This window comes from Amblyraja radiata, chromosome 15, assembly GCF_010909765.2.
Source record: "Amblyraja radiata isolate CabotCenter1 chromosome 15, sAmbRad1.1.pri, whole genome shotgun sequence".
NCBI lineage: Eukaryota > Metazoa > Chordata > Chondrichthyes > Rajiformes > Rajidae > Amblyraja > Amblyraja radiata.
The window spans coordinates 53,128,477-53,144,603 of NC_045970.1; the positions used below are offsets into that span (position 1 = coordinate 53,128,477).

At 46.3% G+C, this 16,127-nt stretch overlaps 1 protein-coding gene and 1 long non-coding RNA gene across 4 annotated transcripts; one reads left to right on the top strand and one right to left on the bottom strand.

Annotated features, from left to right (window-relative positions):
* LOC116981585 (zinc finger protein 420-like) lies at positions 1-9,622 on the top strand. Of its 3 annotated transcripts, none has more exons than XM_033034708.1 (3): positions 1-2,037; positions 7,874-7,886; positions 8,497-9,622. In XM_033034708.1, the coding sequence occupies exons 1-3, from the start codon at positions 776-778 to the stop codon at positions 8,950-8,952; spliced, it is 1,731 nt and encodes a 576-aa protein (XP_032890599.1). In that variant the 5' UTR covers positions 1-775; the 3' UTR covers positions 8,953-9,622. The 3 variants fall into 3 exon arrangements, with proteins under 3 accessions (XP_032890599.1, XP_032890601.1, XP_032890600.1); XM_033034710.1 differs by lacking the exon at positions 7,874-7,886 and having other exon boundaries at positions 1-1,596; positions 1,660-2,080; positions 8,443-9,622; XM_033034709.1 differs by lacking the exon at positions 7,874-7,886 and having other exon boundaries at positions 1-1,566; positions 1,717-2,080; positions 8,443-9,622.
* A 1,999-nt stretch (positions 9,623-11,621) lies between these two features.
* Positions 11,622-15,499, bottom strand: LOC116981590. The gene is made up of 3 exons (XR_004414231.1): positions 15,488-15,499; positions 14,124-14,138; positions 11,622-11,725 (listed from the first exon to the last, which is right to left on the bottom strand). It is a non-coding gene; the product is annotated as an uncharacterized LOC116981590 (long non-coding RNA).
* Between the last annotated feature and the right edge of the window lie 628 nt (positions 15,500-16,127).

Genomic DNA, 16,127 nt, shown 5'->3' on the forward strand with positions numbered 1-16,127 from the left:
GTACACCGGTAGTGACGCCACGGGCTGCGCAGTGCGGGTGTCTAGGCGTCGGTCGGGCTGCGGGTCGGAGCCGATCGCCGGCTTTAATTGGCGCCGAGGCCGAGCCAAGGAGCGGCCACCAGCTGGGGAAGAGTCGATGTGACCCCCACAACACAGAGAGCCACCATATTGACGACCGGCCCACCGGATGCTCCGCGAACAGGCCGTCAGGAGTGGGCCCTGACTGCGACGCGGCGCTGACGCGGTGTTAGACTTAAGAGTAGAGCGGTTTCTCTCCCGCGTGGAATTGTGGGTAATTAGACCGCCATTAATCCCTTCCGCCCAGTCCACCGACTGGTTGAATGTGAGATGGTGCTGGGTTTCCTCGTATCCAGATCTGGTGTGGTAGCGCTGGGGACGGAACTCAGGCCCGAAGATAACGATAATCTTCTAATTTCACATCACCAGAGCATTTTATTATCCCAGCGGATAGAAGAACAAATATGAGTTGTGACTGGAGGGAATGAAAACGGAAAATGTTGTGGGACAGAGAGCAGTGGGCCTTTTCACACACTCAATCCATTCCGATAATTTACTGACCATCTCATACTTTCCATAACCCCCTATAATTTTTATATGTAGAAATCTGTTGATCTTAGACTGACAGTTGAGCCGTCCGAGATCTCATTGCTGCAGAAGTCCAAAGATATGCCAACATTTGAAATAAGAAGCAAAGTAATTAATTTGGTCATCATCTTTACTGACACAGGGGGATATCTCCCTGTTCCCCAGGTCCATGAACGGATTCACTCAGTCATCTGACCAGATGAAACAACAGGAGGATCAGTCCAAGGAGAGTCCATTCACGTGCTCTGACTGTGGGAGGGGATTCACTTATTTATCCTGTCTGCAGCGACACCAACGTATACACACTGGGGAGAGGCCGTTCATCTGCTCTGACTGTGGGAAGGCATTTACTGAATCATCCTACCTGCAAGCACACCAGCGAATACACACCGGGGAGAGGCCATTTGCTTGCTATGAGTGTGGCAAGCGATTCAACTGGGCATCCAGTCTGAAGAACCACCAGTGGGTTCACACCGGGGAGAGACCCTTCATCTGCTCTGAGTGCGGGAAGGGATTTACACGGTCATCCAAACTGCGCATTCACCAGCTGGTTCACACTGGGGAGAGGCCGTTCACCTGTTCAGAATGTGGGAAGGGGTTCACTGAGTCATCGGACCTTCGGGTACACCAGCGCATACACACTGGGGAGAGACCCTACCCTTGCTCTGAGTGCGGGAAGGCATTCAGTCAGTCATCCAAACTGGTCAACCACCAACGGGTTCACACTGGGGAGAAGCCATTCATCTGCCTCGAGTGTGGAAGGGGATTTACACGGTCATCCAAACTGCGCATTCACCAGCGAATTCATACTGGTGAGAGGCCGTTCACCTGCTCCGAGTGCGGGAAGGGGTTCACTCAGTCATCGGACCTTCTGACCCACCAACGAATTCACACTGGGGAGAGACCATACTCTTGCTCCGAGTGCGAGAAGACATTCTGTCGATCTTCTGACCTGTTGTCGCACCAGCGGGCTCACGCCGCAGAGGCACTGTCTGCTAGCTCCCAATACGGGAAGGGGTTAAGTCAATCGTCTGACCTACATCCCGAGGTGAGACCGTTTACCTGCTTCGAGTGTGGGAAGGGATTCGCTTGGTCATCGAGTCTGTTGAGGCACCAACAACTTCATAGCGGGGTGAGGCAATTCATCTGCACCGAGTGCGGGAAGGGATTTACACGGTCATCCAGACTGCTCGCTCATCAGCGAGCTCATGCCGGGGAGAGGCCGTTCAACTGCACCGAGTGTGGGAGGGGGTTCATGCAATCATCGCACCTTCTGACCCATCAACGAATTCACACCGGGGAGAGACCGTACGCGTGCTCCGAGTGCGGGAAGGCGTTCAGTCGATCATCTGACCTGGTGGCGCACCGGCGAATACACACCGGGGAGAGGCCGTTCACCTGCTCCGAGTGCGGGAAGGGATTCACTCAGTCGTCCCACTTGATGAGACACCGACGGACTCACGCTGAAACGAAGGTTTGAGTCTGCGATATGTGCCCAGGGTGTCTAAACACTGCAGCTGCCAAAGACACCAGTGTGACTGTAGCCCTGGGGTCTGCAGTTTGTGCCATTGTTCATCACGTTCAGTTTTAGATCCTGGTTGTTGGGCACATTGGGAGAGGGGTGAGGGGTTCACCCCCAGAATTGGAGGAAAAATTCTAATCTTCATCAGTTGTACATATATCTTTCATTATGAACTCGGTGTGAGGAGACTGTGAAGAGACTACCAGAGGATGTGGACTGGCTGAACAGATGGGCAGGAACATGACAGACAGAGTAAAATGTATGAAAGTCGGAGGTCACAGCCTTAGTGGGAAAACTCCAGGGGTTGGAGTGTCTGCTTCTCCCTCAGTGTCATATCTGTGACTCCCTCATTTTCAGGGTCTGTGGTCCCCTCAGTCTGGATCTGTGTCTCCTTCAGTCTCAGGGTCTGTTTACACTGAGTCAATCAGTGACACGGTCTGTGTCTCCCTCAGTCTCAGTCTTGTACCCTGTCTCCCTGGATGCCTCCTGCAGTGGGAGGTGAGGCCCCGCCAGCCTTTGACTCCAAGCAGAATTCCCACCTTTATCCTTCAGTCAAGTCTCTTTAATCCAACTTGCCAGTCGCATTTAATGGTTCCTTCCTTGCCTTTCTAATTCACTGCGTGAGATCCGGAAAGGCTCTGATCTTTCTAAAGCTTACATTTTGCTTCCTTTTCTGACCAAATTTATAACCTACTGTGGTCATCCAAGGTTCCTTTCCCTTTCTACCCTTATCCCTCCTCGCCACTGGAACTTGCCAGTCCTATGATCAGCTGCTTTTGAATCAACTACAACATATCTGGTCAAAACGAGCCCAATAACAATTGCTCCAAATGTACCCTTCCGAGCTCCTGCCGAATACTGTTGTGATTTTTTTAATTGTTTGAAAGATACAGCATCTAAACAAGCCCTTCAGCCCATTGAATCCACGCTGACCATCGATCACCCGCTCACACTAGGACTATGTATTCCCTTTTTCTGATCCACTCCCTACGCACTCGGGGGGCGATATACAGGAGCCAATTAACATGTAACCTGTCAATGTATCTTTCCTGTTGGCTATTGGGAAACCTATTGTACAATAATGTAGTGATTTAATAGTTTAACGGTACTTTATTTGTCATATGTACTGAGGTAACGTGAATTTAGTTGTTGTATACAGTACAGTACAGGTAGCACTATAGATAAGCACTTAGATAATCTTAGATAAGCATCTCGGATACCGTACAAGTGTATAGCAGTCAGTATGAGGAGATGCCAGTTTGATGTCATTTTCATGTCCCAGTTGTAAGTACAGGGTTCTTGACCTGACCATGAAACAAGGAACTGCAGATGCTGATTTACACAAAAAGATCTAAGGTGCTGGAGTAGCTCAGCGGGTCAGGCAGCATCTGTGGAGAGGATGTTAGGTGACTTTACGGGTCAGGACTCTTCAGTCAGGCGCATCAGTCTAAAGAAGGGTTGCGATCCGAAACGTCATCTGTCCATGTACTCCAGAGATGCTGCCTGACCCACTGAGTTGCTCCAGTTCTATGTGTCTTTTTAATATCAGAGTGATTTTACCGTTCTTATTTATGAGCCCTACCCATATTGCCTCAGTGGATGCACCCACCAGTATGTCCACTCTGACTGTTGTGACAGTCGCCCTGATTAGTAATCAAACTCTTTTCCAGCTTGGGTTTAACTTTATTATTATCATGCGTACCAAGGTATAGTGAAAAGCTTTGTTTTGCCTGCTACTCAAACAGATCAGATAATACTAGACATAAACACAATCAAGTCAAACCAAACTACAATAGATGAAGTGGAATATATTGTGGTCAGAATAAAGCAGAATATAGAATATGTAGTGCATCAGTTCCAGAGCTAAAGTCCAACATCCACAATGAGGTAGATGTGAATTTCACAGCTTGTGGAAGGACTGTTCAGAAGCCTGATAACAGAGGGGAAGAAGCTGTTCCTGAGTCTGGTGGTGTGTGCCTTCAAAATTCTGTACCTTTTGCCTGACATGAGCAGGGAGCTAAAGGAATGACCCTCAGGTGGGAGAGGTCTTTGATTATGTTGATACAAGGAACTGCAGATGCTGGTTTACAACAGGATCAACAGAGAGAAGAGGCATGAAATGATTATAATAATCACTGATTTAAGCCCCTGTGCCACTTAGGAGACCTAAACAGCAACCTCTGGTGACCTTGCCCGCCACCCAAAAAAAAATCAAGGTCGAGGTGACCTGCAACCTCGTACCACCTCCCACGCATATGTTGAAAACCTTCCTCGACTATGAAGAAAACCGGCCTCGACTAGACCTGAGACAAAAAAATTATCGATTTTTAAAACGGCAACCTATTTTTAGTCGAGGCCGGTTTTAAACTTGATGAAAAACTAACAGCAACCTAGATGAAGTCTCGACCACGCGGAAACCACTTTCGACCATTAGGGAGAGCGACCAAAACCTCTGGTGACCTCATGGAAACCTTGGGTGGCGGGCAAGGTCACCAGAGGTTGCTGTTTAGGTCTCCTAAGTGGGACAGGGGCTTAAGTCGGCTGCTTTTCCGAGCCAGTGTGGTGTTGATGGTGTCAAAGTCAAAGTCAATTTTATTCGTCACATACACCCGAAGATGCAGTGAAATGAATTTGCCAGCCGCAATACAATTAAAATTGATGGGAATTCTGGTCAGTGTGATCCATTCAAGTCTGGCAATATTAGGTCATATATGAATTCCAGTATGTCCACTCTGACTGTCGCCTTAACAGTTGCCCTGATTAGTAATCAAACGCTTTTCCAGCTTTGATTTAGGTTTATTATTGTCATGCGCTAAACATAAACACATTAAAGCCAAACTCAAAAACAATAGATAGAGGTGAATATATTGTGAGCAGAATATAGTCTGAATATAGCAAAATATAGAATGTGTAGTGCATCAGTTCCAGAGCCAAAGTCCAATGTCCACAATGGGGTAAAGGTGACTTTCACAGCACTGTGGCTTGTGGAAGGACTGTTCAGAAGCCTGATAACAGAGGGGAAGAAGCTGTTCCTGAGTCTGATGGTATGCGCTTTCAAGATTCTGTACCTTTTGCCTGACATGAGCGGAAAGAAAAAGGAATGACTCAAGGGTGGGAGAGGTCTTTGATTATGTTAATACAAGGAACTGCAGATGCTGGTTTACAACAGGATCTCCAGAGAGAAGGGACATGAAATGATTATAATAATCACAGATTAAGTCGACTGCTTTTCCGAGGCAGTGTGTTGTTGATGGTGTCAATGATGGGAAGTCAAATATCACTGTACCTTAATTTGTGCATGTGACAATAAACAATAGGTGCAAGAGTAGGCCATTCGGCCCTTCAAGCCAGCACCACCATTCACTGTGATCATGGATGATCATCCACAATCTGTACCCGGTTCCTGTGCTCTTGAACTTGAAAGTGAACTTGAACGTGAAGTCTGGTTGGTGTGATCCATTTAATTCTGTCAATACAAAGATATATATGAATTGCAGGTACAGCCTTGAGAAGGCCATCAAGAAAGTGAAGAGACACTTTGGTGTAAACTGGACACTGCACGACTCAGCAATGGACTTTGTTTAGGTTGCACTGCATACGTGTGTTTACACTATTATACCTAGTTATGTAGTATTAATGAAAAATTATTGTATTAACTATTGCATTTTCATGTTGTGTTGTTATGTTATTGTGTCTGTAAAGCTACAGTAAGAAATATTTTCATTGTTCGATTTCTGGTGCAAATGAAACACTCGAAACACAACAAAATACTCTCGTACATTGACCTTCATTGAGCAGGGTTCTGAGTACAGATGCTGGGGTGCATGCTACAGTATTAGAAGACATCGGTGAGGCTACATTTTTTCTAAACAGAGGTAAGTTCATTTACAGTACAAAATGACAGTGAAAACACGATAGTGAAAGTAGACACCTATCTTAAATAAGGAATATACGTAAAAATATCAAACCAAAACATTGTTATTTTCATCTTAGAAACACGCAGGCCCGTGCAGCACCCACGGAGGGAGAGGCAGCTTGTCCAGGCCCGGCAGTAAACCAACCAAGAGAACCCCTGACCAACCCACCAACCTCCCTCCCACCCTCACCTCTGCACTGGATGCCCAAAGTACAGAAGAATGGGTCTGAAGTGCAATCAGAATTTTAGGAGCAGCCCCTTTAAATATTCAAAGAGTTGCTGCGACATCCCACATACATGTGACACACCAAGCCACACTGACCATCGATCACTCTTTCACATTAGTTCTATGTTATCCCACCTTCTCGTCCACTGTCCACACACAAACTGCTATTATAAAAAGGCCATTTAATCTGCAATCCTGCATATATTTGTGATGTGGGAAGAAACCTGAGCACCCAGAGGAAACCCACACAATCACTGGGAGAAGTGGAAAATCCACACATTCAGCACCCACGGTCGGGATCAAAATTGGGTGTGTAGGAAGGAACTGCAGATGTTGGTTTAAACTGAAGATAGACACAAAATGCTGGAGTGACTCAGGGGGACAGGCAGCATCTCTGGAGAGAAGGAATGGGTGATGTTTCTGATCGAGATCCTGCTTTGGGTCGCTGGTGCTGTGAGGCTACAACTCTACCAGCTCTGCCACTGTGCTGCTCTAGTCATCATACTATTTCTGATATTTATTACAATTCCTTTTAGTCAAACAGTGCAAGGTGCTCTTTAAATGCAGCTTTGAACGCTGCTTCCAGCGGCAACATTCCCAAGAAATCTTTCAGGAAAAGGGGAGATGCAACGAGACCTGGGTGTCATGGTACACCGGTCATTAAAAGTAGGCACGCAGGTGCAGCAGGCAGTGAAGAAAGCGAATGGTATGTTAGCATTCATAGCAAAAGGATTTGAGTATAGGAGCAGGGAGGTCCTACTGCAGTTGTACAGGGTCTTGGTGAGACCACACCTGGAATATTGCGTACAGTTTTGGTCTCCTAATCTGAGGAAATACATTCTTGCCATAGAGGGAGTACAGAGAAGGTTCACCAGACTGATTCCTGCGATGTCAGGACTTTCATATGAAGAAAGACTGGATAGACTCGGCTTGTACTCGCTAGAATTTAGAAGATTGAGGAGGGATCTTATAGAAACTTACAAAATTCTTAGGGGGTTGGACAGGCTAGGTGCAGGAAGATTGTTCCCGATGTTGGGGAAGTCCAGAACAAGGAGTCACAGTTTAAGGATAAGGGGGAAATCTTTTAGGACCGAGGTGAGGAAAACATTTTTTACACAGAGTGTGGTGAATCTCTGGAACTCTCTGCCACAGAAGGTAGTTGAGGCCAGTTCATTGGCTATATTTAAGAGGGAGTTAGATGTGGCCCTTGTGGCTAAAGGGATTAGGGGGTATGGAGAGAAGGCAGGTGCAGGATACTGAGTTGGATGATCAGCCATGATCATATTGAATGGCGGTGCAGGCTCGAAGGGCCGAATGGCCTATTTTCTATGTTTCAGCCGTGTGTACCAGCGCGCATGCGCCATGCGCGGGATGTGACGCCACGAGTCACACAGTGCGGGCCGGGTCTCCATGAGTCGGAGCCGGGCCGCGGGTTTAATCAAAGCCGAGCCCGGGCCGGGGAGCGTCTGCCGCTCGGGGGAGAATCAATGTGATCCCCACAAACACAGCGAGCCACTGCACTGATGACCAACCCACCCGAAGCACCACGGACACCCCGCCCGGAGTAGGCCTGACTCCCAGTGGCGGCTTGAGACGGGACAAGGACCAGGTTAAATGTAATGTTCCCAGTAGATGGAGAGAAACTTCTCATAGCTGCCAGATCATTGAATTATTCCATCTGATACAAGAAGTAAGTTGTGGCTGGAGGGAATACAAACTGCAAGAGTTGTGGGTCTTTGGAAATTCTCAATCAATTCTGATCACTTCGGTCATAATATTCTATTGTCCTTTCCACAACCCCTTGTTATCAAAGATCCTATAGCGAACTATTTTGCTTGTTATTTTTATGCAGAGAACTCTGTTGATCGCAGACTGACGGCTGCTACAGATCTTATTGCTACAGAGTTGCAATTATGGCAACATTTGAATGAAGAAGCAAAGTCTGAAGAAGGGTTTTGGTCCGAAACGTTGCCTATTTCCTTCGCTCCATAGATGCTGCTGCACCCGCTGAGTTTCTCCAGCATTTTTGTGTACCCAAGTAATTAATTCAGTTGTCTTCCTTACTGACCCGTGTGTTCACACAGGGAGATATCACCCTATACTTCAGGTACATGAACTGATTCATTCAGTCGTCTGATGATGAGACAAAAACAGGTTCACCCCAAGGAGAAGCATCACATCTGCTCTGACTGTGGGAGGGGATTCAGTCAGTTAACTGACCTGCAGAGACACCAGCGAACACACACCGGGGAGAGGCCATTCACCTGCTCTGACTGTGGGAGGGGATTCTCTCGGTTGTCCCACATGCTGTCACACCAGCGAATACACACCGGCGAGAGGCCATTTGACTGCTCAGAGTGTGGGGAGCGATTCAAGTGGGCATCCAGCCTGAAGAACCACCAGTGGGTTCACACCAGGGAGAGACCCTTCACCTGCTTCGAGTGCGGAAAGGGATTTACACGGTCGTCCAAGCTGCTGACTCATCAGCGTGTTCACACCGGGGAGAGACCGTTCACCTGCTCTGAATGTGGGATGAGATTTACACAGTCATCTAAACTGCGCATTCACCAGGTGGTTCACACAGGTGAGAGGCCGTTCACCTGCTCAGAGTGCGGAAAAGGATTCACTCAGTCGTCCCACCTGATAAGACACCGGCGGACGCACGCTGAAGAGAAGGTTTGAGTCCATGGTACGTGCCCAGGGGGGCTTAACACTCCAGCTGCTGAGACACTAGCAGGTCCGTGGGTTCTGCAGTTGGTGCTGTTGTTCATCGCGTCCAGTTTTGGATACTGGTTATTGGGCACATTGGGGGGGAGGGGGGGTCACTCCCTGAGTTGGAGGAACAATTCTAATCATCATCAATTGTATATATATCTCTCTTTCTGAACTCGATGTGAGACAGCTGTGAAGAGACTGGCTGAACAGATGGGCAAGAACATGACAGACAGTCAAATGTGTGAAAATGGGAGGTCACCAAGCCTCAGTGAGAAAACTCCAGGGGTTAAAGTGTCTGTTTCTGCCACAGTGTCACATCTGTGACTCTCTCAGTCTCAGGGTCTGTGGTCCCCTCAATATCAGGATCTGTGTCTCCTTCAGTCTCAGGGCCTGTTTACACTGAGTCAATCAGTGACACGGTCTGTGTCTCCCTCAGTCTCAGCGACTTTGTACCCAGTCTCCCTGGATGCCTCCTGCAGTGGGAGGTGAGGCCTCGCTGGCCTCTGAGTCCAAGCATGATTCCACCCTTTATCCTTGAGTCAGAGCTTTTTAATCCAACTTGCCAGTCACAGATATAATGTAAACAAGGACAGTCAGATTAGTCGGAGAACTTGGAGGGGGGGAGGGATGGAGAGAGAGGCAAGGCAAAGGTAACAAAGTTAGAGAAGTCAATATTCATGGGGTGTAAGCTGCCCAAGCGAAAAATGAGGTGTTGTTCCTCCAATTTGTGCTGGGCCTCACTGACAATGGAGGAGGCCCAGGACAGACAGGTCAGTGTGGCAATGGGAGGGGAGTTAAAATGTTTAGCAACTGCGAGATCTGATAGGTTTAGGCAGACTGAGCGGAGGTGTTCAGCGAAACGATCCTCGAGCATGCACTTCTTCTGTGTATGTAAGTACTCAGTGAAATGACAATAAAGTTAATACTGAATACTAAATACTGATCTCACCGATATATGGGAGTCCACACCTGGAACAGCGGATACAGTTGATGAAGTTGGAGGAGGTACAAGTGCACTACAGTAGATGAGATATCTTTCCTACTGGCTATTGGGAAACCAATAGTACAATAATATTGTGATTTAATGGTTCAAAGGTATTTCATTTGTCGCGTGTACCTAGGGTACAGTAAAATTCATTTTTGTATACAGTTCAGTGCAAGATTCACCATCAATAAACACTTAGTTAATCTTAGATAAGCATCTCAGATACAGTACAAGTGTATAGCAGTCGGTACACTGAGGCAGTATACGGAGATGCCAGTTTGGTGCCATTTTCAAGTCCCAGTTGTAAGTACAGGGTTCTTGACCAAACCATGAAAGAAGGAACAGCAGATGCTGGATTACACAAAAAGGCATAAGGTGCTGGAGTACCTCAGTGGGTCAGGCAGCATCTGTGGAGAACATGTTAGGTGATATTTCGATTCAGGACCATTCAGGCAGACGCATCAGTCTGAAGAAGGGTCCTGATCCAAAACGTCATCTGTCCATGTACTCCAGAGATGCTGCCTGACCCACTGAGTTGCTCCAGTTCTATGTGTCTTTTTAATATCAGAATGATTTTTACCGTTCTTATTTATGAGCTTTACCCATATTGCCTCAGTGGATGCACCCACCAGTATGTCCACTCTGACTGTCGTTGTGACGTTGAGTTTGTCCATTACTCAACGCTCTGACTGTCGCTCTGATTAGTAATCAAACTCTTTTCCAGCTTTGATTTAGGTTTATTATTGTCATGTGCTGGACATAAACACAATCAAGTCAAACTCAAATACAATAGATAAAAGGGAATATATTGTGAGCAGAATATAGTGCATTCAGAACTTTCAGACGGAAAAATCGCTTTTTCCGCATTTTGTAACATTACAGCCTTATTCTAAAATGCATTAAATTCATTTTTTTAACATCAATCTAAACACACTACCCCATAATAAAAATGCAAAAACAGGTGTTTAGAAATTTTTGCAAAGTAATTAAAAAGAAATAACTGAAATATCACATTTACGTAAGTATTCAGACCCTTTACTCAGTACTTTGTTGAGGTCAGTCCGGGGTTGTCGGTTGGCCTGGTGGGGCAGGTGGAGTTGAGCTGGGGTTGATGCTTATTCTCCCCGCTGGCTATGGGCCACTGTCCCGTCGGTCCAGAGTCGCCCCGACTTCCAGGTACTTGAAGAAGCCATCAAGAAAGTGAAGAGACACTTTGGTGTAAACCGGACACTACACGACCCCACCTCAGCTATAATCTGCAATGGACTTTGTCTAGGTTGCAATGCATACTTTTGTTTACACTATTATGCCTAGTTATGTAGAATTAATGAAAATGTATTGTATTGACTATTGCATTTTCAGGTTGTGTTATGTTATTGTGTCTGTAAAGCTGCAGTAAGAAATATTTTAATTGTACAGTTTCTTGTGCAAATGAAATACTCGAAACACAACAAAAACACTCTCGACCTTTCTCTTGTACATTGGCCTTCATTGGGCAGGGTCCTGAGTATAGAAGCTGGGGTGTTTGTTACAGTATTAAAAGACGTCAGTGAGGCCACATTTTTTCTAAACAGATGTAAGTTTATTTACAGTATAAAATGACAGTGCAAACACAACTCTAAGTAGATATCTATCTTAAATAAGGAATATGCCATAAAAATATCAAACCAAAACATTGTTATTTTCATCTTGGAAACACTCAGGCCCAAGCAGCACCCAGGAAGGGACAGATTAGCCAGGCACAGCAGTAAACCCCTGACCAACCCACCAACCTCCCCACCCCCACCCACCAACCTCCCTCCCGCCCACCAACCTCCCCACCCACCAACCTCCCCACCCCCACCCACCAACCTCCCTCCCGCCCTCACCCACCAACCTCCCCACCCCCACCCACCAACCTCACTCCCGCCCTCACCTCTGCATTGGATATCCAAAGAACAGAAGATTGGGCCTGCTGTGCAATCAGACTTTGAGGAGCTGCCCCTTCAAATATTCAGAGTGGCTGCAACCTCTCATGCCCCATTGTCATGTGGTATACAGACTATTCCTGGCTTCAAAAGTGTTTGGAGAACTTAGTTCGGTGTTGGTCAGTCTTATAAAGGAAGGGTGATTGGGTGGCGCCGTGAGCGTGTCAGTCATTTCAACTTTTTTTCATTTTTTAGTATGTCTAAATGTATGATTTAATGTTTCTCGGTATGTTTTTACGTGGGGGGTGATGAGGGGGAATAGGGGGAAACCGTTTCCAGTCACTTACCTCGACGGAGATGCAACCTTTCTCTCAGTCGCATTTTCGCCTCCCTCTTGGCCTAACAACTTGGATTGATGCGGCCTTTCCCGGAGACTGGCCCAGAGCTTCAGCAGCAGGCGCGGCGCGGACTTCCACCGCGGAGCCAGAAGAAAGGCTCCGACCGCCGGTCTGCTGACTTCAACATCGTGAAGCCACGGTCTGCGGAGCTTCTAACAGCAGATGTGGAGCGGACTTTACCATCCCGGAGCCAGGGATCCCTTGCTGGGGATCGCCGGAGAAGAGCTCCGACTGCTGGCCTACCTGCGGCCTATAACATCGAGAAGCCACTGTCTGCGGTAAGGAAGTACCAATTCGGGCAATCCAAGCATGTGTTCCATCCGTCCCGACGTCGGAGCTGCGATCATCCCGACAAGAATGCTTGCACATCGGGCCGTCTGTAACGGCGACTGCGGAGGGTCAAGGCCCCATACACGGGTGAACGAAAAGAGGAAGACTGAAATTTATTGCCTTCTGTCACAGTGATCTCTGTGGTGGATGTTTATGTTCTATCGTTTTTTTAATTGTGTTCTGTTCTTTTAGTTGAATGGTAACTCAAATATCACTGTACCTTAATTGGTGCATGTGACAATAAATGTGAATTTGAAGTTGATTTGATTTGATGTTGTTATGCTGGAAAAAGCGTTTGTCCATTACTCTACCTCTTGCCCGAAGAGAAACAGGCTCATTGGTACACTGAGCCCACACTGACCATCGATTACCCTTTCACACTAGTTCTATGTTATCCTACATTTCTCATCCACTGCTCACACACAAAGTGTGATTATAAACAGGCCAATTAACCTGCAATACAGGGAAGAATTGGTGATCCCCACAACACAGCGAGCCATTGCACTGACGCCCAACCCACCCGAAGCTCCAAGGACTCCCCGCCTGGAGTAGGCCTGACTCCCAGTGGCAGCTTGAGATGGGACAAGGACCCAAATAAATGTAAAGTTCTTAGCAGATAGAGAGAAACTTCTCATAGCTACCAGATCATTGAATTATTCCATCTGATACAAGAAGTTGTGGCTGGAGGGAATACAAAGTGCAAGTGCTGTGGGAAAGAGAGTAGTGGGTCTTTGGATACTCTCAATCCATTCTGATCATTTACTTCAGTCATACTATTCCATTGTCCTTTCCACAACCCCTTGTTATTTTCATACAGAGAACTCTGTTGATCGCAGACTGACGGATGAGCCTAGAACGTGCCCAAGTCGTCTAAACACTGCAGCTGGCGAGACACCAGCGGATCCACTGGTGACTGCGGCCATCTGCTCTGCTGCTGTTCATCACGTCCAGGTTTACATCCTGGTCATTGGACACATAGTGTGGGGGGGAGGAGTGGTGTTCACCCCGAGAACTGGAGGTACAATTGTGTCAAGGTCAATGTCCTCTCAATCTGAGCAAACTTCCACTGATTTCCACCAGTAGTTATAGCTGCAAAAATAGAGAAGTCAAAATGTAGAAACAAGGAACTGATTAATACACAAAACGAGACAGATTCTGGAGTGACTCACAGTTGAGCCCAGACCAGGTTATGAATTACATTTCCATTGCACGCAAAAATTAGCATGGTCCTTATGTATCACCACACATAAGCTACAAAGTCCAGTGGGGTCCATTCAAAGATCGGTCTCCATTGAGGAAGATGGCTATCGAGTTGGCTGGGGGTGCGTGGTGGTGGGGACTTGCTGTGTATGTATTTCTGAAATTAGTACTATTGCGCTTTGTGAAGCAGTGCAAGGCGCTTTTGAAATGAAGGTAGACAAAAATGCTGGACAAACTCAGCGGGTGCAGCAGCATCTATGGAGCGAAGGAAATAGGCAACGTTTCGGGCCGAAACCCTTCTTCAGACATCTCCGAGACACCAAAAGACTCACTCTAAAGAGAAGGTTTGACTCTGCGGTACATGTCTGTGGGTTCTGCATTTAGTGCTACTGTTCATCACATCCAGGTTTGTACCCTGATTATTGGGCACTACTAGAATTAGAGATACATTTCTATTCTTCATCTTAAATATGCAGATGCAGGCAGGTATTTGACTAAACTGGGCGCATGGGCACTATGAAGAATTTATTGTTTTGTTGTCATTGGTGCTGAGATACAGTGAATAGCTTTTTTGTTGCGTGCTATGCAATCAGTGAAATTATAGACTGTACATGATTACGATTACCTTACTTTTTATTACAGACTCAAGGTCCAGATAAAATACAAGACTTTACATAGAATAAATTGCATACAAAAGCACCATAAATTACATGCAGAAGCACAGTAAATTACTTACAAAAGCACAATAAATTACATTCAAAAGCATAATCCATGGTTTAAGATCAAGAATTTAAAAAAATCAGTCCTACAAGGCGACAACTATACCAATGTCTCCACAGCTGAGATTGGTAGCATGTAGTGCTAAACTTGTTTGATAAGGCCAAGATTATTTCATTTTCAGAGTCATTAATCTGGCAAATAAATTTGTACATAAGATTTCTTAAGACAGTTTGTAAAGTATTGACTCCTGCAGCCAACAACATTTCACTTGCATGACATAATCTAGGTCTCTAAAGTAATATTCTCATGGCATCATTATAAGCTACTTATGTTGCCCCATTGTACAGATACAGAATAAAGGGAATTACCTTTAGTGCAAAACAAAGTTTAGTAGAGTCCGTTTAATGATCGTACAACGGTTGTGGGGGTGTGGTGGGGACTTGCTGTGCATATATAGAAACATAGAAAATAGGTGCAGGAGTAGGCCATTCGGCCCTTCGAGCCAGCACCGCCATTCAATATGATCATAGCTGATCATCCAACTCAGTATCCCGTACCTGCCTTCTCTCCATACCCCCTGATCCCTTTAGCCACAAGGGCCACATCTAACTCCCTCTTAAATATAGCCAATGAACTGGCCTCAACTACCTTCTGTGGCAGAGAGTTCCACAGATTCACCACTCTCTGTGTGAACTTATTAAAGGAATACCATTACAGTTCGTAAAGCACTGCAAGGCGTTTTTGAAGTGTAATTTAGAGAACTGTTATAAGAAAACTGCATTACCCTGAAACCAACGGCCAGATGTGACGCCACGAGCCAGGCCGTGCGGGTCTCCATGAGCGGCGAGTCAGAGCTGGGCCGTGGGTTTAATCAACGCCCAGGCCGGGCCAGGCTGAGGAGCATCTGCTGGCTGGAAGAAAATCGATTTGAGCTCGACAACACAGTGAACCACCGCACAGACGACCAGCCCACCCGAGGCTCCGCGGACTCCCCATCTGACTGAATGAATGAATTGGGTGCAAATAAGTGGTGGAGTTTATTTGTTTAGTTTTTTATCGTCACGTGTGCTGAATAACAGGGAAAACCTTTTTTGTTGCATGCCACCCAGTGATTGAAAAGACTTTATGTGATTACAATCAAGTCGTCAAAGTATACAGCTACAGGATAAAGGGAATAACGCTTAGTGCAAGAGAAGTCTGAGAGTCTTCAATTAGGTAGGTCAGGACTGCTCTCTAGTTAGTGATAGAATCTGATAGCTCAATTATCTGATAACACCTGGGAAGAAACTGTCCTTGAATGTGGAGTTTATACATCTTCATATTTTTGTGCCTTTTCCCTAATAGAAGAGTGGGTGAGACTGGTCCTTGATTATACTGGTGGCCTTGCCGGAGAAGCGTGAAATGTAGATGTCGTCAGTGCAAAGGAGGTTGGTTTGTGTGATGGTCTGGGCCAAAGATCCTATAGCAGAGGATCCGTTATAGGATCTCTGGTCTGGGCTGCGTACACCCACAGTATCTGGTAGGTTTGAATTAGATCCCCCTTTATATCGTTTTTTGTTGTTTATTGTGTTTACCGAGTACTGTGTTCACAAATCTATTGTG